This window comes from Anguilla rostrata, chromosome 18 (assembly GCF_018555375.3).
Source record: "Anguilla rostrata isolate EN2019 chromosome 18, ASM1855537v3, whole genome shotgun sequence".
Taxonomy (NCBI): Eukaryota; Metazoa; Chordata; class Actinopteri; order Anguilliformes; family Anguillidae; genus Anguilla; species Anguilla rostrata.
This window is the reverse complement of record NC_057950.1, coordinates 12,512,456-12,537,859: the sequence shown is the minus strand read 5'-3', so window position 1 is coordinate 12,537,859 and position 25,404 is coordinate 12,512,456. Positions and strand designations below refer to the sequence as shown.

Here is a 25,404-nt window from a genome sequence, read left to right as displayed (position 1 = left end):
CTTTACTTGAGATCATATTGTAGAAGTGTCCTGTCTTGTGTATTTTAGGTTAATATGAAAAAGGCTGGTCCCTACTAGCATTTCTAGCGATCCGTTACATATTCACAGTTGTAACCCAAGTAGCAGGAAGCAAAATAGCCATTAAGAAGAAGCGACATTTGCACAACTTAATGTTCGCGATTATGGAATTAATTAGAATATCAATATAACTAAAATGTATATGTATTAAGTAAGATTTTTCCCCATTTAGACAGTTATGTGTAATTTTTACAAGACTTGCATTTAAATAGGTAACGGAGTCCAGTCCGCTTGATTAAATATGAAATAAATGCGGTAGCATTTCAGATGGTCGATAATATGCCCTCTCACTCTCACGTTATTCCCCTCAGGTTTATTACCGGAATTTTACCGATAGTTACGGCAAAGGTTAAAGGTTATGGGTCAGATGTCGTCACGAAGTGCATCCCACTCATTTAACTGTTTCTCCGTGCTACTGCACTTCCATGGTTCGGAGTGCATAGTCCCAAGCATTGCCTGGAGTGCGTATTCCGGAGCACGGTAGTGTGGAGCATGGAAGTTTGCGGTTTGGGACACAGCCAGAGACACGCAAAACATACAGCGCGCCTCACCATTGGCTACGTTTGTCTTTAAACCCCTCCCTTCCTTTACCTCGTGATTCTTTCCCGCGAGCGCGACAAGTACGTGTGCCTGTCGGACGTGAATCAAGCTGGGTGAGGAGTAGGATGTAAAGATCCTTAGCTAAAGACAAAAAGCCTTTCACTTAAAGTAACAGTAAAAGTAAGCTAAACAACAATGGCAAAGCAAAGCACTATCTTTAAATTTTTTTCGAAGTCGCCGCCTCTCACCACCAAAACGAAACCCAGCCCTTCTCCCACCGAAGCAGATGTACCATCCTCGGTGAAAAAGTCGAACACCTCTCCAAAGGAGGCGGCGAAACAGGAAGCATCCCAGAACACTAAAAAGATCCAGGCGAAAGCTAACAAGCCCCTCGCCAAAGGAAGTTTCGGAAAACTCTTTGAAGGTAAAACACCTTCAGTAAAAGAGAGGTAAGGACCAGAAGTATATAGCTTTGCTGGTCAGAAAAAGCACGCAGCCGGAATTTGTAACTCGCAGTAGCAAAGATAGCTAACGTTAACTAGACAATAGCTGTCGTTAGCTGGCTAATTACAAAGTGAAGTGTGCACTTGCTATTTTAACACCGAGATGTGATTGTTCTGAATGTTGTTAGTTGGCTAGCTCATCATTATAACGTTAGCTATCTTTTGTGTGGCTAGCTCGCTAGTTAAGGTCGCTTAGTTAAGGATTAGTTCCTTTACCTTGCTCGATTGCTACCTCGCTCGTTTTAAGAGCCACTTTGCTATAGCATCTTGGATTGCCAGCGCTATACATTCGTGCATTCTAACGCAAAATTGAGGGAAACTGCAAATTGAACTATGTGTTGTCACTGTTATGTTACTCCCGAGGGTGCACAGAGAGGTGCAAGATTGCGCACCCGTTCACTTTCTAGGTATGTGTCCACTGGGGGGAAGGGCCTGGATGTGGCGGGAAAATATGTAATTCAACACCCCCTGCCAAAATGTTGTGGCCTGCGGCTACATGCATGCTTGTCTTTGTGTTTCATACAACTGGTTGCTGAACAACCCCGTTGTGAATATGCACTGTTTTCAAACTATGCAAACAACGAATTTGGCCCTTAGTATTGAACATCTTGTTACCTTGTTGTCAAATATTCTGGGATTAGTGTGGGGCATTTACTTGCGTATGCGACAAAGCGAGCTAAACTACATTGCTGCGGATCTAATCTCAAGAGAGCCTAGGAGCCTGGCAAGCTTGAAACTTGCATCATTCCTACGTTCAAATGTTTAGTATAACATTGAGTTAAATATTGTTATTCCAGGATTGACATGCTTCTGCTTTGTTGACCGGTGATGCACTTAGGCCAGTAATGCTGTGACTTTGTGCCAAGTCAGAATTTAACAAAATTTCTTCAAGTCGAAAGTCAAGGCTTGAACAGACACTTGTTCGGCACAGAACCGTCATGCTTTGGTTTGCTTTTGCATATTTAGTGAAGGAATGAATCAGTCTGCTCAGTTCAGAGACACGTGTTCGTAAATGTGTGCAACGTAATCCTTAGTGCTGCCTGTCCACCACCTTCCCCTTTTTCCAGATGGGGTATTAACCGACTGTTAACTGTCCCTCAGCCCACAGCCATGCCCTTTCAGTGCGGGTGCCCTGGTGTGGGCCAAGCTGGAAGGGCACCCCTGGTGGCCGTGCATGGTGGTGCCGCAGCCCCTGAGCGGCCAGCAGATGAGGGGCCGCGGGCGGGAACAGCGCCTGCACGTGCACTTCTTTGACGAACCGCCGACCCGCGGCTGGGTCAGCGTTAAGTACGTCCGCGAGTTCAAAGGTGAGGGGGGCTTATTGCCAGGGTGTCAAATGCTTTAACACCGTTGTTTTGAGTCATACATTCAATTAGCAGATTTTAATTCATTGACGTTCCTTAATCTTTCCTTTAGGGTATTTCGTGTGTGACTAATGATATTGTGTTCTGTCACGATTAGCATAGTGCTCACTGAAAATCCAAGCTGGCTGTGATCCCCAACACTAAATATAATGCAGTTCACCCAGTGAAGTCGGGTTTTCAGCGAAGCAGTTAAATTATAACTTAATCATTTGGAGAACAGTCATGTCGCACATGATTCATACCCAGAACATGCTGAGTGCAGGTTTAGTCCATAGCCACCGTGCACTGGGGTTCTTGTCACCGCTGAGCTTTGCTTACTGCAAAATGGCTGTTATTCCTGTGGTGATTTTGAAGAGTACCTTCTCCGTTTGTACGATCCTCCCTCACTTACTGTTGTGAGGTTAATACTGTGTAAGTTTGGAAAGGCAGTGCATCTCCGTTGTGGTGTCTGGTAACAAACTGTGTTCTCAAATGGAGTTCCATAGATGACCAGCAGTGGACCCCAACATTGGGGTCCTGGAGATGCACAGGGATTTTGGTTTCACCTTAAAATCAGTGCCCAATATTGACTGTGGGACAGCAGGGGAAAAGAGTGAACTCACCGGGTCATGTAACTGCACGGTTAAGTGCTGCGTAAAGCCAGCAGATCCTGCGGCTCCCCATGACCGGGGTTGGGGACCCCTGCTTTAGATGGCGCTAACGCTACACTGAGCGGGAGCCAGTGACCTCACCCACGCCGCTGGGCTGACGGCTGTTCTGCCCCCCCCAGGCTCGGACAGCAGCGACGCTAAGGTGGGGGGCACGTTCTTCAGCGGGAAGCCCGTGATTCGCCGGGCGATGGAGCTGGCGGACCGCGCCCTGTCCGACAGCCCCGAGAAGAGGCTGCAGATGCCCCTCTGCACAGACCCGTCTGAGGACGAGGAGGAGGAGGAAGAGGACATGGAGGTTAGTGTCAGTGCCCTTTAGGATCATGCTGTTGTGTGTTTCCTGCAAGGTGAGCCAGAGGTGCTGATTTAAAGGGTTTAAGCCAGTATCACAGATGCATTTCTGTTACTTACTGTTCTCCTAACCTAGGAGCTTTGTATTGGCTTGCTGTACTACATGTGTGAATTTTAACTGAATTCAGGACGCTTTTTATATTGTATAGTTACCTCAAATGTGGGAAAATATATCAGGGTTGGTAAATGTGAGAATATTGAAACAAGTTAACCTGTGTTATGGTTAAACCACTATAAAGTGTTTAGCACATCCATTTTCCTTGTTTCCTTGTCATTTCCTTTGTTTAAAAAAAAAAAAAAAGGTATTTATTTTCTAGGTATTTTAAACAAGTTAACCTCTGCCTTTTTCCTGCAGGTTGACAAATCTACACTGTCGGATGAAGAGCTGGGTGAGGAAGAGGAGGTGAAGCTGAAACCCAGCCGGCGCTCGGGCAGGGCCCGGGGCGAGGAAGAGCGGAAGCCCAAGAGACGGCGCATCGTGGAGGCGTCCGACAGCGAGGGCTCTGACGAGGAGTTCAAACCCGAGAAGGCGGGCGGCAGCAGCGAGGAAGAGGACGAGGAGGAAGACGCCAGCAGCGGGGTGGACGAGGCTGAGGAGGAGGAGGAAGAGGAGAGCGGGTCGGAGCCCGACAGCCCCGTCAAGCCGGTCAAACGCAAGCGCCCGGCGGAGAAGCCGGCCAAACCCAAGGCCTCGCCCTCCGCCCCCTCCCTGCCCGCCAAGAAGGCGCCCGCCGCCGTCTCCGCCGGCGCCAAGTCCAAGCTGTCGGCCTTCTCGGCCCCGGAGAGCTTCGAGAGCCAGGGGGGCGGGGCCGCCGGCGAGGGGGCCACCGTCTGGGACCACGAGAAGCTGGACTGGCTGCAGGAGGGCCGCAGGAAGGACGGCAGGCGGCGGCGCCAGGGCGACCCGGACTACGACCCCGGCAGCCTGTACGTGCCCGACGACTTCCTGAACAAGTGCACCCCGGGCATGCGGCGCTGGTGGCAGCTGAAGGCGGAGATGGCCGACACCGTGCTCTTCTACAAGGTGGGCAAGTTCTACGAGCTCTACCACATGGACGCGGTGGTGGGCGTGAGCGAGCTGGGCCTGGCCTTCATGCGCGGCACCTGGGCGCACTCGGGCTTCCCCGAGATCGGCTTCGCCCGCTTCTCCGACGGCCTGGTGCAGAAGGGCTACAAGGTGGCGCGGGTGGAGCAGACGGAGACCCCCGAGATGATGGAGGCGCGCTGCCGCACCATCGCCCGGCCCACCAAGTTCGACCGGGTGGTGCGGCGGGAGGTGTGCCGGGTGATCACCAGGGGCACGCAGACCTACAGCGTGCTGGACGGGGCGCCGGCCGAGACGCAGAGCCGCTACCTGCTGAGCCTGAAGGAGAGGCTGGAGGGCGAGGGCGCGGCCGGGCCCAGGTCCTACGGCGTGGCCTTCATCGACGCCTCCGTGGGCCGCTTCCACCTGGGCCAGTTCCGGGACGACCGGCACTGCTCGCGCCTGCGCACGCTGACGGCCCACCACCCCCCCGCCCAGGTGCTGTTCGAGCGGGGCGGCCTGTCGCCCGAGACCCAGAAGCTCCTGAAGGCCTCTCTGGCCTCCGCCCTGCAGGAGGCGCTGGCGCCCGGGGCCCAGTTCTGGGACGCCTCCCGGACCCTGAAGACGCTGGCGGAGGAGGACTACTTCCAAGAGGGCGACGGGCTCCCGGCCGCGCTCAAGGCCATGACCGCCGAGAGCGACTCCCTGGGCCTGACCCCGGGCGAGGGCCACGAGCTGGCCCTGTCCGCCCTGGGCGGCTGCCTCTTCTACCTGAAGAAGTGCCTGGTGGACCAGGAGCTGGTCTCCATGGCCAACTTCGAGGAGTACGTCCCCGTGGACGTGGAGATGGAGCGGGCCGACGGGGAGGCCGGGTTCTTTGGGCAGGCCCGGCAGCGCATGGTGCTGGACGGGGTGACGCTGGCCAACCTGGAGGTGCTGCAGAACGGGTCGACGGGCGGCGGCGAGGGCACCCTGCTGGAGCGGCTGGACTCCTGCTGCACGCCCTTCGGCCGCCGGCTGCTCAAGCAGTGGCTGTGCGCCCCGCTCTGCAGCCCCGCCTCCATCCTGGACCGCCTCGACGCCCTGGAGGACCTGATGGGGGCCCCGGGCCCCGCCAGCGAGGCCGCCGAGCTGCTGAAGAAGCTCCCGGACCTGGAGAGGCTCCTGAGCAAGATCCACAGCATGGGGACCCCGCTGAAGAGCCAGGGCCACCCCGACAGCCGCGCCGTGCTCTACGAGGAGATCACCTACAGCAAGCGCAAGATCGCCGACTTCCTGTCCGCGCTCGAGGGCTTCAAGACCATGCGGCTGATCGTCTCCGCCCTGGAGCCGGCCGCCACCGAGGGCTTCCGGTCCCGGCTGCTGCGGCAGGTGGCGGTGTGCCAGGCGGACGGCGGGGAGGGCCTGTTTCCGGACCTCTCCGCCGAGCTCCAGCGCTGGGAGACGGCCTTCGACCACCAGAAGGCCCGCACCACCGGCGTGATCACGCCCAAGACCGGCTTCGACCCCGAGTACGACCAGGCCCTGGCGGGGATCAAGGACACGGAGAGGGGCCTGCAGGAGTACCTGGACCGGCAGAAGAAGCGGCTGGCCTGCAAGAGCCTGGCCTACTGGGGCACGGGCCGGAACCGCTACCAGATGGAGGTGCCGGACAGCGTCTCGGACCGGAACATCCCACGGGAGTACGAGGTGAAGTCCACCAAGAAGGGCTGGAAGCGGTACTGGACGCGGGAGATCGAGAGGCTGTTCGCCGAGCTGCAGGGCTGGGAGGAGAAGAGGGACGCCGCGCTCAAGGACTGCATGAGGCGCCTCTTCTACAACTTCGACAAGAACTACAGGGCCTGGCAGACCGCCGTGGAGTGCATGGCCGTGCTGGGTGAGAGCACACGCATGCATGCAGGCACGCCCCATTGCACAGTGACACAGATATACACACACTCCACTGCATGGACACACAGGTGTACACACACTCCACTGCATGGACACACAGATGTACACACACTCCACTGCATGGACACACAGATGTACACACACCCCACTGCATGGACACACAGATGTACACACACCCCACTGCATGGACACACAGATGTACACACACCCCACTGCATGGACACACAGGTGTACACACACCCCACTGCATGGACACACAGATGTACACACACCCCACTGCATGGACACACAGATGTACACACACCCCACTGCATGGACACACAGGTGTACACACACTCCACTGCATGGACACACACTCACACTGAGGGAACGATGGCCCAATTACAGGGAGAAATGTACACACCAGCAATGGGGATCAGTTCTGTTACCTCTTCTGTCACTTCAGAAGAGGAACTGAAATTCAAACTTGGTAAAAGTCTCAGTGTTCTATTTATTTTTTTGGCAAATGAACTGCATTTCAGTTTCTCTTGTGAATCGATTTGGTTGAAATGGGCTTTACTCCGGTCCTGGTGCACAGAGGTGATCACGGGACCGTGTACATCTGCACGCCTTCAGAGTGATCAGAGTAGAAGCAGAGTGAGAGTGTGTAGCACTGCTGCAACACATCTGGTCTGCACAGCATCATGTACACTTTCTAACATGTCCTAAAAAAAATCAGCTGCACCAAAGAAAGGAAGCTAGAATAGCTAAACTGCAACAGAGGATGTAGGCTTGGTTTCAGGCGGTTGTTTTGTTGCCCTGGATACGTTCCTTGCACCCAATAGTCTGCCAGGTGCAACATTAGCTGATGCCGGTTTAATAAAGAAGGCAGGACTTGCCTGTGAGGAGAGAATACTGCTGGAGAGAGAATTTACAAGGGTAGTATGATCATTCTGTTTTTCATTCATCTTCCCAAAATAAAATCGAAGGGATTGGGCATTTTTTTCTTTGCTGAATTGCTGGGTTTTTGGCTACTTCCTGTACGTCTATCGACCTTGCAGTAAAGCTGCAGAAGCCCATATGAAGATGATGATCTGCTAATGCCGGGCCTGTGGAATTGAGAGCCCTTTAGGGGAGAGTGGGCGGGGCAGGCGTACAGCAGTGTCTCTCTCAGGGCCTGCAGTTCTGCCTCCGGCCCGCTGCAGTACGGGCTCCTCAGCGAGGATTAGCCCCCGGCCGACAGGCTGCCACGCCTGATGCAGTCTCTGCAGCGAGAGACGGGCAGGGGGAGCGTTATGCTGTTAATAATTGATGACTCTGAGGAAGGGGGGGGTGGGGGGAATAGAAACGGCGGTACCCCAGCCCCCCCCGCAGCCGTTTTTAATCCTCTTTGGACGAGGAGAATGCATTTATGTAACATCTCATCTCACGATCTGGAGACGCGTTTGAGCGAGGGGGCGGGGCCAGCATCCATGGTGGGCTACAGCAGCCATTTTGAGGCAGAATGCTCGCATCTGAAGAGGGCAATGGGGACAGAATTATTACACTCTGGGGATTGATTAGAATGGCAGGTTGAGAGGACCAATGACATGCTGGACAAGTTTACACAAGAAATGAATTTGATTGGCTAACCCGTACTCAACCCAAATCGGGATCAGCTGGCAGAAATTGAAAATGGCTAGTTCTCCATAGCAACACATTATTTATTGAGAACAATTGAGCAGTATTAACCCATTAGACCGTATTCTCCAGAAGGGATGATCACGGGGTTTGCAAACTTTTTCAAGGCCCACTCCTCTCTGGCTGAAATGTTTAACATTTGAGATTTGACTTTTTCAGATAAAATAAACCTTGTCAGGTTTACACATTAATACTGTTTAGATTACACATTAATAATGACATTAGATTTTTGGAATTCTTTGTATTTGTAAAAACAGATATAAATGTGAAAGCAGAAAAATATACATGTATACATTTTATAATTTACTGTTGTTTTTGTACAATATTGCAGTATAGATCCCTGCTCTACAGCAGACACTGTTTCTCCTCATGCTTCTGTCCAGCGTACTCGAGAGGAAATTACATCATTCTGTCACTTCCTGACTCTCCCCCATGCAGATGTGCTGCTGTGCCTGGCCCGGTACAGCCAGGGTGGGGACGGCCCCATGGCCCGGCCCGAGGTGCTCCTCCCAGGGGACGCCCCCGAATCCCGGCCCTTCCTGGACCTGCGGGGGTCCCGCCACCCCTGCGTCACCACCACCTTCTTCGGGGACGACTTCATCCCCAACGACATCTTCATCGGCTGCCGCGGCGAGGGAGACGAGGAGTGCGGCGAGGACGAAGAGCGGGCCTCCTGCGTGCTCGTCACGGGGCCCAACATGGGCGGCAAGTCCACCCTGATGAGGCAGGTGTGTGTGCCCACCGTGCCCGCCGTGCCAGCGTACTGAGCGCTTTAGAGGTCCTTACTCCCAGACAACGGGCTCCATTCAGACACGATCAAGAACAGCTTTTAACATTTTTAAATGCCTTCATTTTTTGTTTGAAAGATTTTGAAGATCTACAACAGATTAATGTTCATGTTCTATATAAATTGAGCCCTGTGTGGCTGATCAGAGTCCATATGCTATTCAGAATGCTTTGTTGATGAAAGCTGATCCTGGATCAGCAATTTTAAGCTGTTTTTATATTGCTTTCATAACCGTGTGCAAAACGAGACTAACACATATTTTGTTTAAAAAACATTTTACAAAATGTGCCGAAGGCAGAGTTTATGACTCATTGACAGGACTTTATGTCCTTGAGTCTGTGGCGTAGGTGGCCGTCAGAACTGTCTACCCCCATCTTCTCACCCCGGTCTCAGAATCAGCAGCTGTTTGCAGCGTGCATCTGTCAGGAAGGATGAAGCACCGTTTGGCATCTTAAAATAACAGCACCCACACTGAATGGAACTCCACAAAAGCCACAAGTCAAACACGCTTCACCTGAATTTGACAAAACTTTCAGCTCTGCTGAGACAGAGAGCAAGTGCATGTCAGGGTATGTCTTAAAGGGATAGTTTATTTTATAGAGTTTTTCATATTTCAGTTTTGTGTGGGTTTTTGTATGTGGAGAAGGATAATTTTAGATGCACGCAGATGTTTTTGACAACCTGCAGGCTTTATAACTGCTGACATTTGCAAGTTTGTGGTTTACAACCAATAAATACACTTCAAATAACTGTAAACTGCAGTTAACTGTAACTGCAACTGTAGCTTGTACAGCAATGTTATGTTTACAAAAAACTGTATACCCTATAAAATGAACTAGCCCTTTAAGTTCGGGTTTTTTAGTCCTCTGTGGAGCTGTGTAAGGAGAAATTGTGCATCTCTCGTTCTCCAGTGCGGGCTGGTGGTGATCCTGGCCCAGCTGGGCTGCTACGTTCCGGCAGAGAGCCTGCGTCTCACCCCGGTGGACCGGGTCTTCACCAGGCTCGGCGCTTCGGACCGCATCATGTCCGGTGAGTCCGCAGGGGCGGGGCCCCAGATCTCACACGCCACCTGGCACAGCGGGTAGGGGTGGGGCCCCAGATCTCACACGCCACCTGGCACAGCGGGTAGGGGTGGGGCCCCAGATCTCACACGCCACCTGGCACAGCGGGTGGGGGTGGGTAGAAAAAAGCCCCATGTCAGGAATCTCACAGCACCATTAGGGGGGTGGGGTAGAATTAGTTAGATTTTGGCTCCTCACACTCTGTGTCTGCCTGCACAGGGGAGAGCACCTTCTACGTGGAGCTGAGCGAGACTGCGAGCATCCTCCACCACGGGACCAACCACTCCCTCGTGCTCCTGGATGAACTGGGTAAGGGTGTTCCCCTGCTCCAGCCTGGGCCCCTGGGGGCACAGCCACACATCATACAGACCAGCAGGACGGTGCTTCATTCTTACTGCCCTCGCTACTTCCTAGCTAGAGGAGGCGATGGTCTCTACTGCCATTTCTTTGAGTATTTATGAACAGACATCCCAAGGCGCAGAACCACTGTTGACGTCATTTTCCTTGGCCACGCTCCTTAATGGGCATCGGACGCACTGAATTGGAACCATTCGCCTCTCAATTGTGAAGTGATGCTTGGGCGTTGATACAGGGCAGCGCCCTGCTTTCGGATGCCCCGTCTGACCCTCCCTCTCGGCGCAGGCAGGGGCACGGCCACCTACGACGGCACGGCCATCGCCAGCGCGGTGGTGAAGGAGCTGGCCGAGAGGATCCGCTGCCGCACGCTGTTCTCCACCCACTACCACTCGCTGGTGGAGGACCACGCCCGGGACCCCGCCGTCCGGCTGGGACACATGGTGAGCGTCTGCGGCTCCCGCCGGAATCTGAGCGAACGGCCGACCGACCGCATGGGATTGTGGGACAGGACCGTCTACGTCAGGGTTTCCAGGGCTCTTAAACATCTTTATTATGACGGGTCCTTATTGAATCAAAGAAACTTTTTCCAATCTTGTGTAACTTTTTTTACAGCTAAATGTCAAAATTTTACACACAGCAGCTTGAAAATTTATTTTCAATTCTTGAGATGCTTAATAAATAATGAAATTCACAAATCACTTGCCTCGTACACCCAGAACTTAACACCTGCATTAAATCTGGAGTGAATTTAAAATGCGAAAATGTTCACCTTGAGCATTATGTTGACACTACAATCAATTTGCAGTGTTTTACGAAAGTCTTTGGAGAACACATTTGCTCCTGTCTGATGGGTGTGTCTTCGATGCAGTGGTGTACCCAAAAGCACCAAGTGACAAACCGATAACTCTGGTTCTTTCAGGCCTGTATGGTAGAGAACGAGTGTGAGGACCCCAGCCAGGAGACCATCACCTTCCTGTACAAGTTCATCAGGGGGGCGTGCCCCAAGAGCTACGGGTTCAACGCCGCCCGGCTGGCCAGCCTCCCCGAGGAGGTCATCCAATCAGGACACCGGAAGGCCAGGGAGTTTGAGAGGAGCACGGTCACCCTCCGGGTCTTCAGGTATGTGCCAAGTCCACAGCTTAGTGCTTTCATTTAGAATTTTGGGCCCAAAACTGCACTCGTGGCAGAATTGGTCAGTCCAGACACCTCCGTTATTAAAACAGGTGGCAGAGTGGATATTTCAGGCCTTGACGCTTAGGATGAACAGGCCAGGCAGGTTATTTCTAGTGTCCTGCCATTTGAAGCTGTAGTTTGCCAGTCCAAGAGGGATATACTTCTACCATAACCGAGAGGAGGCCAGAGGAAGGCCAGTCTACGGTTACTGTTGTTGGTTGAGGATTGGAATCCTGCACTGTGCAGTAATGTTATCTATAACGCCCGACATGGTGCATTCTCAAAACTGAAGTGCAAAATCCCCCCCTCCTCCTCCTCCCCCGACAGGCAGCTGTGCTCACTCGCCGAAGACCCCAAACCGACCGGCGAACGTTTCGCCTCTCTGGTCCGGATGATCAACGAGCTGTAAAGGAAACCCGCGGCTCTTCCACCTTCATCGTCCCCGGACCCGTCCCCCATTTTCACGTTCGTCACTCATTAAATTCTCACAACTGAAATGATCTAATAAAGTTTATTTTTAAAAATGACCAGTTTTCCTTTCTTTTCTAGGAAATTAAACCCTTTTTAATTCATACTAGCATCTACATAATGGTTATTGAATACTCCACAATATATTAAGTCTAGATGTTATGGTACATGCATACAATTCAGGCCGTATGAGAACCCACAGTCACCAATACACATGAATGAAAAAGCTAAGAAACTGTATACAGCTGTGTAGATATTAGTCTCAGCTTCAATATAGCAAGAAGCTTACTTAATATGCGCTCCAGCAATGTATGGTACAGCCAATGAAACGAGGCCACACGGCTCGGAATATTCGGAGCAGTGCGGCCCACCAATCGCAGTGCTTTCACGAGACCGATTCTGGCCTTCTCGTTCCCTTCTCAATTTGTCCCAAGAGGCAAAAAAAAAAAAAATTTAAAGCCATTATCAAATTTTCACTGTCTGGATTATGAAGGGGGAGGGGCTTATGAACCACATTCCTTAGCCCACATATAAATAGCACTACAAAAAGTCAAAACGCAGCCTCAAACTTCCACACAACCAGTCTCATGAAAACACTCAAACTTTACATTTATAAACCCAATTTTTTTTTTTTTTTGCATTTTTACTTTTTTCAACACGTTTAAAATTGAAAACATTGCTGGAGGAATAATTTTTTTTAGTGTTTTTCTTTTCCAAACTTTTTTTTTGTTTAATTCTCTTTCACAGAAAGAACTTAGATACTGGGACATGAGTACGATTACAGCAAGTCTAGGGTGTCCTAACAAAAAAAAAAATTATAATAAAATAAGACATTCAAGTACAGTAAGATTTTTGCTTGAAAATACAAAACTACATGAGAAAGCATTAAAATCAAATTTCTCAACGTTAAAAAAAAAAAAAAAAAATAGCTGAAGTGCTAGGTCACATTTTTTTTAAACCATACACATACCAGCGCAACGGTTCCCAGGGAAAGTAGCGGCGTGGTCAAGCACACCTTTACGGGAGGGGTGGGCTATGGCTCACCACTCGTCTTTACAAAACTGCAGTCTGAGGTTCCCTGTGACAGCGCCCCCTGCAGGCCGGGGGGCGTGAGGGAGGGGGAGCAAGGCAGTCCCTTTGCTTGCCTTTTGGACGCGCCCCGCCCCGCCCGCTTGCGTTCCCCTGCGTTCGAGTCGCGCATTCTTCTGTTCCTCCCAGTCGTGCGACCTTCCGTTCATTCCGGCTTCTTTGTGAACACATCGCAAGAAGGAAAAAGGGTACAAGGAAAAAAAATATAGCGCCACATCCACAGACAGCAGAATATCCTGTTTTTTCTTGTTTTTTTTTTTTTCCTCTTAAATATATAAACTTCTCAGTTCAAAGCTGGGGCAGCTTTGCATTGTCCAAGTTTATTCTTTTAATTTTGTTAAGTTTGTGTTTTCATTACACGTCTAGCTTGTCTTTTTCCCCTGCACACTTGGTTAACACACGGAGTCCCTCTGTGGAGCGGCAGGAGCTCCATTTCTCCGCAGGGCTCAGTTAATGGGCTCGTGGGGGCCGGGGGGGCCGGGGGGTGGGGGGTGGTGGGGGTGAGAGAAGGGCGGACTGCGGCTCAGTTGTGCTGCAAGGTGTTGGACTCTATAGGGGGGGCGGAGTCGTACAGAGTGTCCGTGTCATGCGTGGGCTCTCCGGCGAGTGTGCAGGGGTTCGACAGGGTCCCGGCTCCACAGTCACAGAAGAACCTGGAGCAGCAGGGGAAGAGGGAAGAGCGGTTAAATGCATACATAACAAGGGGCCCTCCTAAACTAATCTCAGAGACAAAAAAATCCAGTGCGGGAAGAACAGTTTGAGCCATTCTGATTTCCACCGCAGGCAGGCTAGCGAACTGAGTCCATCCCACCAGCAGGGGGCGGTCACTCAAGATGCGTAACTGTATCCTGCAAAACCACGAATGGCTCAAACTGCTGTGCGTTTGGAGCTCCATTTCAACAGCAAACACCCAGCCAACACAGCATCCTCACAAGGCCACAGTAAGCATTAATGACTCGTTTTAGCCAGTGGAGGAGGGAACGGTGCAATCCACACGCCCCGGCAGCGATAGCGAGCGGGAACAGCGCTGGCAGGGCAGCCGCGCTCGATGCGCCGGGGCTCGGCCAGCCGGCAGGTTTATTACAGGGCGTGTCCCAGAAGGGGCGGCGACTGACCTGTCGTGCCTAATAAACTCTACGTCGTGCCCTTGATGGCACTTCTTGATGCAGTTGACACAGATGGCGTTGCGGTCCGTCGTGTTGCACGTGTGACACCTGCGGAGGAAGACGAGCAGAAAGGGAACGTCAGCCTCGCACCATGCCCCTCCCCATACGAATACAACAGTGTGTAAAACTGCACGAGGACTCTCGGGCTGGAGGGAGGGCGCGAGCTTACCTGTAAAAATCGTGCATGGGGTAGCTGGTGTAACTTGAAATCTTGTACAGGCACTGGCCCCTGTTCACTGCCTTTTCGATGGCGTCCTGATTGTTCATTATTTTGTTATCTGAGAGAAGAGGGGAAGTGCAGTTGGTCACGGTGGCCCGCTTTAACAGAACACTCAGTTACGCTCTCGTGCTGGCGTGAAGCAAACTCGTCATCCTGTGTCCCAAGTTCTGAAACTTGTCGGGTATGTGAGAGTCTGGTAAACAAAGAAACTTTAACCTCATCACCCGTCACAGTGCTCGTATTGGCTGGCTGTACACCGGAACAGCTCCGGTGGGAGGAGTCAAGCGTACAGCGCCCGACTCGCGTGAGGCTAAGTCCTTGCTCGCTTTACCTTTCATGGTGACGTTGACTCCTGACGCCAGGAACAGCCCCCCGAAGCGGTTGTTGAAAATCTGATTGCCTTCTAGTGTCGCTGTGGCGTGATTCGTGATCTCGATGCCTGGGGGGGGGGGGGGAACACCATGTTAGCACACCGTAAAAACCACCCGCTCGTTTCAGCACGACTTCGCAGAAAATATATCACGGTCATTCAGAAATGAAGATAAACCAAGCAGCACTATAGGTTCGGATTCATAAACAAGAATGCATGTGAATTTGAAGTGGTATATGACTCCATTAAATTCCAATAAAGCTGAAATGTAAATAACAACGAGACCAAAAGGCTGGCGAAAGGGCTTTTCACAGGAAGACACCGATTGGTTCCCATCATGGAGTGACTGGCGTGACAGTTCCGCCCATTTCCAGACCCAAAATTCCCACGGCGATGAGGACGTGCCGTTTGACCCATCGGCGTTCTTCTCCGGTCGCAGGCCTGTAAACCGTACTCAAACACAGACGTCCGGCACGGCGGTGCTCACCTGCGGCGAAGCCGTCGAATATCCTGTTCTTGCGCAGGATGGGGTGGCTGTTGGTGCTGATGAGCACGCCCGCCTGGGCGTTTCTGAAGATGTCGTTCTCCTCCAGCAGCCCTGCGCACGGACAGACCGTCAAAATGTCTTCCCACCAGAAGAGGGCGCACTGGTACACCAATAAAGCCAGCCCCCTCAGCTTTCACACTTTTTGCTTAGGTAGGGAGAATGTTTATTTTTTTATTATATTAATTTTTTAAAGAATACATTTCTGGACAGACAGTTAAGGTGGCTTGTTGAAAGAATTTATGGGCTTTCACAGGCTAAGCTCAAAATGTCATGAGAAGTAATCCCTAGAAATTAACAGCTGAAAGAACCGAAGCACAGTGTGCTCCTGCAGGGATGAAGACGCGGGCGTGAAATGAAGGTGAGTTTTCGTCTCTGTGACACGCCCCTCACCTCTCCCCCCGTTAAAGATGCAGATCCCGCCGTCTCTCCCGTCGTGGATTTTGTTCCTCCGCAGCGTGGGGTTGCTGTCCGTTTTTATCCACACCCCCGCCATGGCGTTATCGAAGATCTCGTTGTCCTCAATGAAGCCCAGACCTGGGACGGAGCACAGACATGCCAACGAATCAGCCAAAAGCAATCAAATGCGAAGAGCGGCACCATAGAGCCACGCAGCACAGAGACACAGAACTGCAACACAGAGCAGACCATCACGCCGCTGATCATCACAGAGCAGCCCCACGGATCAGCCAAAAAACAACAGCTCTCTGACAGCCGAGACGCAGCAAAACAAAGGCTGAATTGCAGTATTCAGTATTCTTGACGTGCAGTAGTCTTACCGGAGTTGTAAACTAGGATTCCGCCATTCTGTCCTCCCCAGATCTTGTTCCTCCTGATTTTGGGGTTGCTGCCAGTCCTGAACCAGGGAGAACATTAACAGTTAGAGGCATGGATGCAAAGTGTCCACTGTGCAGAAACAAACAGCCAAAAGAACAGCGTGTTAATCAACACGCCTCAACACGTGGGTGAGATATGCAGTCTGCTTTCTGCCACAAGCTTCAATTAAATCACAACAATCCAGAAAGAGCTCCCACTGTACCTGCCAACATCAGCCCTACAAACAGTCAGTTCCTTTGGCTGACCAAATTAAATGTGACTTAAATGTGGAACAAAGGCTTTATTTAACTACGTAGTTGCTTAGAGCACACCCATATACATGGTATTAACACTGCTTACTCTTTTACCCATGTTCACCCATTTATACTGCTGCACCTAGGGAACTGCAGCAGTGCCCTGTCTGGGACTCGAGCCTGCAACCCTCTGGGTTACCAGTCCAGCCCTTTCACCATTACACCAAACGGCCCCACCGCGGCCAGGAGCGGCGGCGGACGCTCACCTGATCTGGACCCCGGAGTACATGTGGTTATAGATATCGTTGTCCTCCAGAACGCCGTGACCGTTGTCATAGAAGTACACGCCCACCTGTGCAGAGAACAACAGACTGAGCGATCCTCCCCTTTACATGACTTAAAAGTTACACTGCTGCACTCAGTAAGAAGAGTCACAGGTGCGTGCAGCCGAAACAAGATGGCGTCATACGGACTGTACAGGTGAGGTGCATACGGCATCTCTTCCCCCCCGGTCTCCGTTACCTGCTTCCCGCTGTGTATCCGGTTTTTCCGTAACACGGGCGTGCTCCCCGTCGTCACCCACACGCCCGCCAGGGTGTTGCTGTACACCTCGTTCTCCTCGATCACGCCCTGCCCCTTCTCGTGCTGAGGGGGGAAACGCGGGACAGACAGACAGACAGAGGTCAGACCCTCTCATCCTGAGACTGCATTTCTCACTGAACCAGTGACTGCATTTCTCACTGAACATGTGAGAGTGCACGTGGCGAGTGTGTCACACGCGTGAGCGGAGTGTGACGCGTAGTGTGAGTGCACACGCGTGAGCGTAGCGCGTGCACCGTGACTGGATGTGAAAGCGTGCGCTGAGCCTGCAGCCTGCTCACCACGTAGATGCCCCCGTGCTGGCCGTCGTGGATCTTGTTGTGTCGGACGATGGGGCAGCTGTTAGTCCGGATTTGGATCCCCGCCAGGGCGTTGCCGTAGATATCGTTTTCTTCTATGAGGCCTCGTCCGTCCCCGAATATGTAAACTCCGCCTTGGTTGCCGTTGTAGATGGCATTGCTCCTGGATTAAAAAAAGTGAGAAGTGAATTTTAGATGAATATCTACATAGAACAGACATCCCATTTCAGACCACCAGCTCTTGGGCTTAGAAATGACGTAACTTCATATCAAAAGAAAATGTTACAATCTTCCTGTTTATAAATTTGAAGTATATATCTTCATTTCATGTATAGATCTTTCATCACTTAAAAAGAGAAAATTGATTTCACAGGCAAAAAAAGTTAGCTGGCAAGACTGTCATGACTTTGACAGCATGTGTTAAACATGAATGGTATGCGAGTGAAGAAAGCCTCTGTGGTTTCTTTGCGTCAGCCCTACAAACCGGGCGCCTCCAGCCTCACCACCCCCCTGCCGAGGCAGGGGAACCTGCACCCACCTGATGGTGGGGTCGCTGTTGGAGGTGATCCACACGCCGGCGAAGTTGTTTGCATAGATCTTGTTCTCGATGAACTGGCCCCGCCCCTTCTCGTGCACGTAGATGCCGCCGGTCTGGCCGTGGTGGATCTCGCAGCGCACCACCGTGGGGTTGGCGTACGCCTTCACCTCGAAGCCCGCTATCCGGTTCCTGTGGATGTTGCAGCTCTCGAAGTAGCCCTGCGGGGGGAGACAGAGAGCCGTGTGTTAAAAAAAGGGCTCCGCTTGGTCGCGCGGAAGCCAACAGCAAGCCCATGTGCATAAATTTACATATTACATAATGAAGAAAGCGCCTCAGATTTAAGCTGAACTTCTGTGAAGGGAGGAGAGGAGGACCTTGCAGATCCAGTGACTCGACTGGATGACTCACGGATGAATAAATATTTATTTTTTTGAGAGGCGGCAGCCGACACAGAGCACCAGCTGGGGATTAAGACTGCCTGCGCCCACCTGGAGAGATGACTCGTTTACACTCCCTCAAACGGCTCCCCCTCCCCGCAGCTCTCTCCGCATCTCGCCCACGACCTCCTCTAGCTGCTCAGTCTTCCTCTAATTCTCCCACAGCTCTCGCGCTCTGCACACAGACTCTCTACAGTCTGCTATCAGTCCTCCCTGCAGTCCTCCCATGCTCTCTCCGCATCTCTGCTGCAAGTCTTCCCATCTGCTTACGTCCTCCTCTGCGTCTGCACCAGATCCTGCAGTCTCCCTACATCTCCCTTGCCTCTCCTTACAGCCTCCTTCTGCAGTCTCTGCCAGTACAGACTCTCCCTCTACAGTCTTTGCCTGTACACAGTCTCTCTCTCTGCAGTTCCTGTCTGTAGTCTCTCTCCCTCTACAGTCTCTGCCTGTACAGTCTCTCCCCTCCACAGTCTGTCTGTACAGTTTCTCCTGCAGTCTGTCTGCTACAGTTTCCCCCCTGCACAGTCTCTGCCTACAGTTCTCCTCTGCAGTCTCCTCTACAGTTCTCCCTTCACAGTCTCTGTCCTACAGTTCTCTCCTGCACAGTCTGCTCTCTTTCCGCAGTCTCTCCTACAGCTCTCCTCACAGTCTTGCTGTACAGTTTCTCCTGCAGTTCTGTCTTAGTTTCTCCCTCACAGTCTCTCCTACAGTCTCCTCCTCTGCATTCTCCTCACTTCCAGTCTCTCCCTTCACAGTCTCTGTCTGTACAGTCTCTCCCTGCGCAGTCTCTCCCCTCCACAGTCTCTCTTACAGTCTCTCTTACAGTCTCCCGCGCAGTCTCTCCTCAGTCTCTTCGTCTTGTTTCTTCCCTGGCAGTCTCTCCCCTCCATAGTCTCTGTCTGTACAGTCTCTGATGTACAGTGTCACTGTTGCGGCCATATTCACCAGCAGTGGGCTGTAAGGAGCTCTGGGGGATTACCATGCCGTGGTCGAAGGTGAACACGCCCACGTCCCTCCCGTGATGGATGTGGTTCCGTCTGATGATGGGGTTGCCGTGGTTTTTCACCCAGATCCCCGCCAGCGCGTTGTTGGAGATCTCGTTGTCTTCGTATATACCCTGGAGGGAAGGACAGTGCCATCAAACCACAGCAGAGTAACCGGGTGTGCTTCACAGAGAAGAAGAACAAACACGCAGTGAGCCAGGGACTGCTCATGAAACCACTTTGTTTGCTTTACAGCACTGACACAATAGGATGCTGTTTAACAAGCCATTCAAGGGCCACACTATTAATATTATTACACTATTAAACCACGCCAGAAGTGTAATCCTGACATACTGGTTCGCCCTTGGAGTTATGACAAACTATTTTTTTTTACTGCGCTGTAACCAATACAACAATATATAAATTATACATTAGAAAGAATTATTAACATTTTATTTCACAACTTGAAACCACCATTGTGCTCAATAAAAACAAGACTTACTAAAACTTTATTCATCTAATTAAATACTGCAATTCACTGGACACCTACTAGTTATTTAAACATCTTTATTGATAATGTGTTGAGTGCACAGCACCATTTTCAGCAGTATTTGGTCTGCCACATAGTTACATGCTGTAGGCTGACCACTTGAGTACCTAGCTTTGTGTTCTGCATGATGTAATATTATGTTCACAGGTTGTCTGTTTTGTCCTTAACCTCACCGGTGCCTGAACCCAATACTCTGGTCATAAGCTGGAGCACGCTGGATAACTCCAGAATATAGCGCTGTGATCTGTGAATCTTCTGAGTCGGTCCTGTTTATCTGAGTACAGTGGCGCGTCTTACCTGCGCATGGTCAGTGATGTACAGCCCCACGTTCTCACAGTCGCTGATGTTGCAGTGCTTGATAGTGGGACACGCCCCCTGGCCACTCACGCAGACAGCCGAGCCCACTGCAACGACAGGAGGAAACAGGGTGGGTTAAACACTGCGGTACCCAGCATTCTTTACACCAAAAAACCATATACGACAAAAACCACATTACCCAGAATCCTCCACTACTTTTCAGAGCAACCTGGACTTGGCTGGACTGAGCACGTGCTCACCTGTGCAGGTGCTGCGGATGATGCAGTGGTCGATGATGGGGCTGCAGTTGACGGTGATCTCCAGGCAGTGGTGGGCATTGTGGTGCTGGGCCGACTTGTCGTCAGGGTTGAACTACAGAAGGGGAAACAGGAGCCATTATGACATCATCCCTGCCCATGTGACCAAGCCCCAGCCAATGAACTCAACAGCAGGTAAAGGGTTTGAATAAAAGTATGCAACCACACCCTGAACAGCATGCTATGAAGGGCTTTGGCTCTGAGGGTGACAGATGCTGGAGGGGCAGGGGCAGGTTTTAAGGGGTGAAAGTGGAGGCCTCACCCTTATGGTCATGTAGCCCACATAGGCATCCTCTGACCCTTCCATGAACACGAATGTGGAATCTCTGGTGTTCTCGATGATCACCTTGTCGGCCACTTTTCCAGGGGCTGAAATACAAAGCAGTGTGAGGAAAAGCGGATTACAAATGTTTTTGTGACAAAAAATTAATTCAAATTTTCCCCTGCCACCCTTTTCTTTTCCCTCTCCACTCGATAGCTTGTGCCTGCTCTGTGCACACCTCCAATTTAATTCAGTGAAATCAAATAATCAAATTTAAATTTATGAATTCCATAAGTTATTTCCTAAACTAGCATAAATTAAATGGTACTGAACTGCAAGTCCCAGGGTTCCACACACCTGCACCGATCATTGTGATGGGGGACTCGATGTAGATCCACTCGTCCGTGTAGATCCCGGAGTGGACGAAGATCAGGCCATCGAAGTGAGCCTCCTGGACCCCGCCCAAGGCGTCCTCGATGGTGTCATAGTACTGGGGGAGGAGCCAAAACCCCAGGCCGGGATGAGTGTAGCCCACGCTAATCAGGGTTTAAATGAGCCGTTTGGATCCAATCTGAATCAGACCGCACGCTCACGCATGCACCTACTGCAGAACCGCCAACTGCAGCCCCAATCAGACCGCACGCTCACGCATGCACCTACTGCAGAACCGCCAACTGCAGCCCCAATCAGACCGCACGCTCACGCATGCACCTACTGCAGAACCGCCAACTGCAGCCCCAATCAGACCGCACGCTCACGCATGCACCAACTGCAGAACAGCCAACTGCAGCCCCAATCAGACCGCACGCTCACGCATGCACCAACTGCAGAACAGCCAACTTCCTACTTGCGCCACTCATCCACTACCATGTAATAAGCATGCATAAGGATCTCCGAGCAGAGACCGTGGAGGACTGCGTATAGAGGTCTCTTACCAGCATGTTCTCTCTCCCTTTGTACCGGGCCGGGTTGCTGTAGAAGTGCTCCGCAAAGCCGGGCTTCACGTGCGCGCCTTTGTACTGCAAATAGAACAGCGCACAATCAGCCAGCGTGCCAGCGTGTCACCAGCGTAAAACACAGGCGCCCACTGCGTCCATCTGTAATCTCACTGCACCTCCAGCACCACAACCAGAACTCCAGCACCACAACCAGAACGCCAGCAGTACCGCAAGCCTGGGCCGACCGGGCGGTGACAATGCAGTGCCTGAAATGAGCCTTTCATGGGTTAGGCTAAGCTCAGGCACTGGCCTGGTACTAGCAGGGTTACAGGAGTTAGGAGATGCCCCTCTTGGGTTGTGTTTGGAGAGAACACAGTGGGATTATGGGGGTGTCAGGAATAATACAGACAGCTGTCCTCTCAGCAGGCTGGGTATTGCTTGGGCTGTGGCTGGGCTGTGGTTGGGTTAGGGAGGAGGAGCGTACCAGCTGCTGAAAGCTCTCCTTCCAGGGATTGGGCTGCTCGTACTCCTCAGGGTTGATCTGGTAGAATTTTCCGGGCTCAGGGTGCATCATGGGACGCGTGTACTCGAACACCTCCATGTACAGCCTCTTCCTGTAAAACCAGACGCTCGGGGTCAGCCGTAGGTCACACACAGAGGAAAAGGGCGGGGCCGGGGGCCGCTCTATTCCTTCGGTCCCGACGGGGGCGTTTAATCTCACCACCCTAATCTGGAGGGATTAGGAATAAGGTGAATACAGCAGTGCTGGCAGATTAGGCCAAGTGAGCGCGGGAGGGAAAGCGCACCAGAGGATGGGGTCGTTGGCGAGCTCGCTGAAGCGCTTGCACACGCAGGCGGCCCGACACAGGTCCTGCTCCAGCAGGTAGGAGAAGATCTTCAGCACCACCTCGTCCGGAAGCTTCTCCTGCAGGTACTGCTCGGCTGGGGCCGCTGGGGGAAGAGGGCAGTGCTCGTTACAATCATCATCACCACCACATTTCATTATTGGATTTAATCATCAAAATGTCCAGCTCTCTTACACTGATTTGAGGTGCACCATTAAGGAACTGCTCATTGCAAAATGAATACAATTTGATTAATATTAACAATACTTTCATCACTATAATTATGATTATAATGCCCATAATGATAATTATTAATATTATTGTCTCAATATTATGCTAATAGTTTCATGAGTGGGGTATGTCACACTGTTCCTCATTGGTCTGCGCTCTGAACCACTTCAGTGTAAATCTTCTCGGCTTCCCATTGGCCCCTTACAGAAGTGTGGGCGGAGTCTCGGCTCACCTGGGAGGTCTTGTGACTTTCCCGATACTCTGGCACGTTTCGCGCGGTGGCCGAAGTTTTCCGTGGTCGAGGTGGAAGCGCCCTGAAAAAGGAACACGGATGTCAGGGACACACACAGCACCTCCAACACGCCTGCGACACGGCACGCAGACCGCCGCCTGCCCCGCCAATCCCGCCGTTTCAGAACCGCCTCCGTCCCACACAGCGTTCTCAGAGCGCTTCTGCAGAGCGCCACGGGGCCGGGCTCCGGTTGTGCCACAGGCAAACATGCATGCATGCATTAGACATGCCTCCTGAACCACATGCACACAAACCAAACTGGCCCAGTACAGAGGCTGTCACACAGATATGAAGTAACAGCACTACAGATACCCACTGGTTTCACTGAAGTGTGTCACCCTAAAATCACCCAATGCTGCTTTTTTATTTTAATAACACCCCGGGGCAAAATTAATCCATCAAATCAAATCACCCAATATGAATATTTCAGCGCATTTAAAAAAAACTAAATCTGTGTTAAATAATTGAACCCTATGTTTAATAAATGGGGAGATAACTTATGCAGTGAGCGAGATATAAAAAGTAGATCAATCCTGGCCTGTGGGTTCCTAGAGGGTAGAGCAGCACAGAAAGGATCAGGCAGAGGAAAGCAAAGGAACATCAGGCGGGCCGGACCGGCACTGGGCTCGGTACAGTCGAGGAGGTGTGTGAACAAACCCTACACACCACACTCGTGAACACAGGCACGCTGCCACTCGCAGCCTCATACACACACCCGCACACACACACAGGCACGCTGCCACTCGCACCCTCATACACACACCTGCACGCATACGCACACACACGCACACACACACACACACACATACACACACCTGCGCGCATACGCACACACGCGCGCATACCACCACAGGCACCTGCACTCGCACCTCAACACACACGGGCGCGCTAGCACACACACGCACACACACACACACACATACACACACCTGCGCGCATACGCACACACGTGCACACACACACAGGCACGCTGCCACTCGCACCCTCATACACACACCTGCACGCGCATACACACACACGCGCACACATACGCACACACGCGCAGGCACGCTGCCACTCGCAGCCTCATACACACACCCGCGCGCGCATACGCACACACAGACACACCCACCCACCCACACACAGAGTGCCTACACGCTCGCATACACACACACACACACACACTCTCTCTCTCCCACAGGCGCCGTGTCTCACCTCCATGCTGGTCTTGGCGGGACAGGCGGTCCTCTTGGGCAGCAGGGACTTCCTGCGGAGCTGGTAGGGGCTGTTCTGCGCTCCCGGGCCGGACTCTTCTGCAACCATGTCTGCAGGGACGTCCTCATCTGGAGAGGGAGGGGGAGCGTCAGGCTACATCCCTGCCACAAACGCTTACATCACCACAGCGCGTTTACTCAACGGGTCTCACTTAAACCTGAACATCTCCACAGCCCCCCTCCTTCTGTCCCGAGCAGGCGAGGCCAGGGGCCGAACAGAGGGGCCACGGTGACCCAGACGTGCTGTGAGTGCACACGCTAGCACCCAACACACCGGTCCTACCAAACACACCGCACTAATCCTGATAGACCACACCGATCCTACCAAACACAACGCACCAGTCCTGCCGTACACAGCAGAGTCAAACTGTGTTTCAACTCAGGACCCTGGCCTGCATTATGGAAGGGTCTCCAGGCAGCCGAGTCCTGCACACCGTTCTGCAGGAGAGCTTTGGCCCAGGTCCGCGATTCCAGTTAAGCCCGACTGATATTTCTACCTGTCAGTTATCACCTGAGCAGACTTCCTGTCCAAGGTACCAGATCAATTAAACAATCAATGGGTGAGTAACAGCAAAAACAAGCAAACCCAACAACCCCCAGCTGGTTTCCTTCAAACCCAGTGTATCATCACTAGATTCCAGAACACACTGACTCCCCCAAACTGACCTCTGCTCGAAGCGCACACACAAAATGGCAACAGTTCAGACAGCCATTTCTAGAAAGCCAACAGAGAACAAAAACCTCTCACGAGGTTTAAAAACAGCCTTCATCTTCGTCCCGTGAGAGGATTTATAAGCCAGGGTTTGCAGACGAAGGTCGCGGGGTTTGCAGACGAGGGTCGCGGGGTTTGCAGACGAGGGTCGCGGGGTTTGCAGACGAGGGTCGCGGGGTTTGCAGACGAGGGTCGCGGGGTTTGCAGACGAAGGTCGCGGGGTTTGCAGACGAAGGTCGCGGGGTTCGAGAGGTCTGTGCAGTGAAAGGGACACAGAGCTGTGCGCACCGTACAAATGCAGGTGCAGAGAGGAATTCGCAGGTGAAAGCCAGTCCTCCGGATGGGAGCGACAGCTCGGCCCGACAGGTAAAAACACATTCCTGCACCCGACCCACAGCCTCTCTAGGAATGTCGGAAAAACAAGGCTAACAAAAACACGGACTCTCACACACACACACACACACACACACACACACACACCAGTGCGTC

General features: G+C 52.1%; 2 protein-coding genes across 2 annotated transcripts in view; one reads left to right on the top strand and one right to left on the bottom strand.

The window, feature by feature from the left end:
- Positions 1-669: 669 nt before the first annotated feature.
- On the top strand, positions 670-11,961 carry msh6 (mutS homolog 6 (E. coli)). The gene is made up of 10 exons (XM_064318086.1): positions 670-1,067; positions 2,223-2,428; positions 3,255-3,430; positions 3,839-6,383; positions 8,495-8,784; positions 9,755-9,872; positions 10,124-10,213; positions 10,547-10,701; positions 11,181-11,380; positions 11,762-11,961. Exons 1-10 carry the CDS (start codon positions 814-816, stop codon positions 11,841-11,843), a joined length of 4,116 nt encoding a protein of 1,371 aa, XP_064174156.1. The 5' UTR covers positions 670-813; the 3' UTR covers positions 11,844-11,961.
- Positions 11,932-25,404, bottom strand: part of LOC135245174 (F-box only protein 11) — a 27,676-nt gene continuing 14,203 nt past the window's right edge. Inside the window, exons 2-22 of the mRNA XM_064318088.1 lie at positions 24,145-24,272; positions 22,891-22,972; positions 22,389-22,533; positions 22,067-22,196; positions 21,580-21,663; positions 21,002-21,134; positions 20,645-20,751; positions 20,326-20,437; positions 20,066-20,172; positions 19,215-19,352; positions 17,799-18,016; positions 17,243-17,423; positions 16,884-17,006; positions 16,628-16,713; positions 16,071-16,147; positions 15,685-15,828; positions 15,235-15,345; positions 14,709-14,816; positions 14,327-14,435; positions 14,107-14,205; positions 11,932-13,644 (exon numbers count right to left, since the gene is read on the bottom strand). Coding sequence (XP_064174158.1) covers positions 13,515-13,644; positions 14,107-14,205; positions 14,327-14,435; positions 14,709-14,816; positions 15,235-15,345; positions 15,685-15,828; positions 16,071-16,147; positions 16,628-16,713; positions 16,884-17,006; positions 17,243-17,423; positions 17,799-18,016; positions 19,215-19,352; positions 20,066-20,172; positions 20,326-20,437; positions 20,645-20,751; positions 21,002-21,134; positions 21,580-21,663; positions 22,067-22,196; positions 22,389-22,533; positions 22,891-22,972; positions 24,145-24,272 — 2,552 coding nt within the window. The 3' untranslated portion in view covers positions 11,932-13,514. The remainder of the gene's footprint in view (positions 13,645-14,106; positions 14,206-14,326; positions 14,436-14,708; positions 14,817-15,234; positions 15,346-15,684; positions 15,829-16,070; positions 16,148-16,627; positions 16,714-16,883; positions 17,007-17,242; positions 17,424-17,798; positions 18,017-19,214; positions 19,353-20,065; positions 20,173-20,325; positions 20,438-20,644; positions 20,752-21,001; positions 21,135-21,579; positions 21,664-22,066; positions 22,197-22,388; positions 22,534-22,890; positions 22,973-24,144; positions 24,273-25,404) is intronic.

What these genes read in the sequence shown, in the direction of transcription:
- msh6 (XM_064318086.1), top strand. Translation starts at nt 814, where the DNA reads ATGGCAAAGCAAAGCACTATCTTTAAATTTTTTTCGAAGTCGCCGCCT. An exon ending in GGAGTGCATGGCCGTGCTGG is followed by an intron (nt 6,384 to 8,494) that starts GTGAGAGCACAC and finishes TCCCCCATGCAG; the next exon opens with ATGTGCTGCTGTGCCTGGCC. An exon ending in CGTGCTCCTGGATGAACTGG is followed by an intron (nt 10,214 to 10,546) that starts GTAAGGGTGTTC and finishes CTCTCGGCGCAG; the next exon opens with GCAGGGGCACGGCCACCTAC.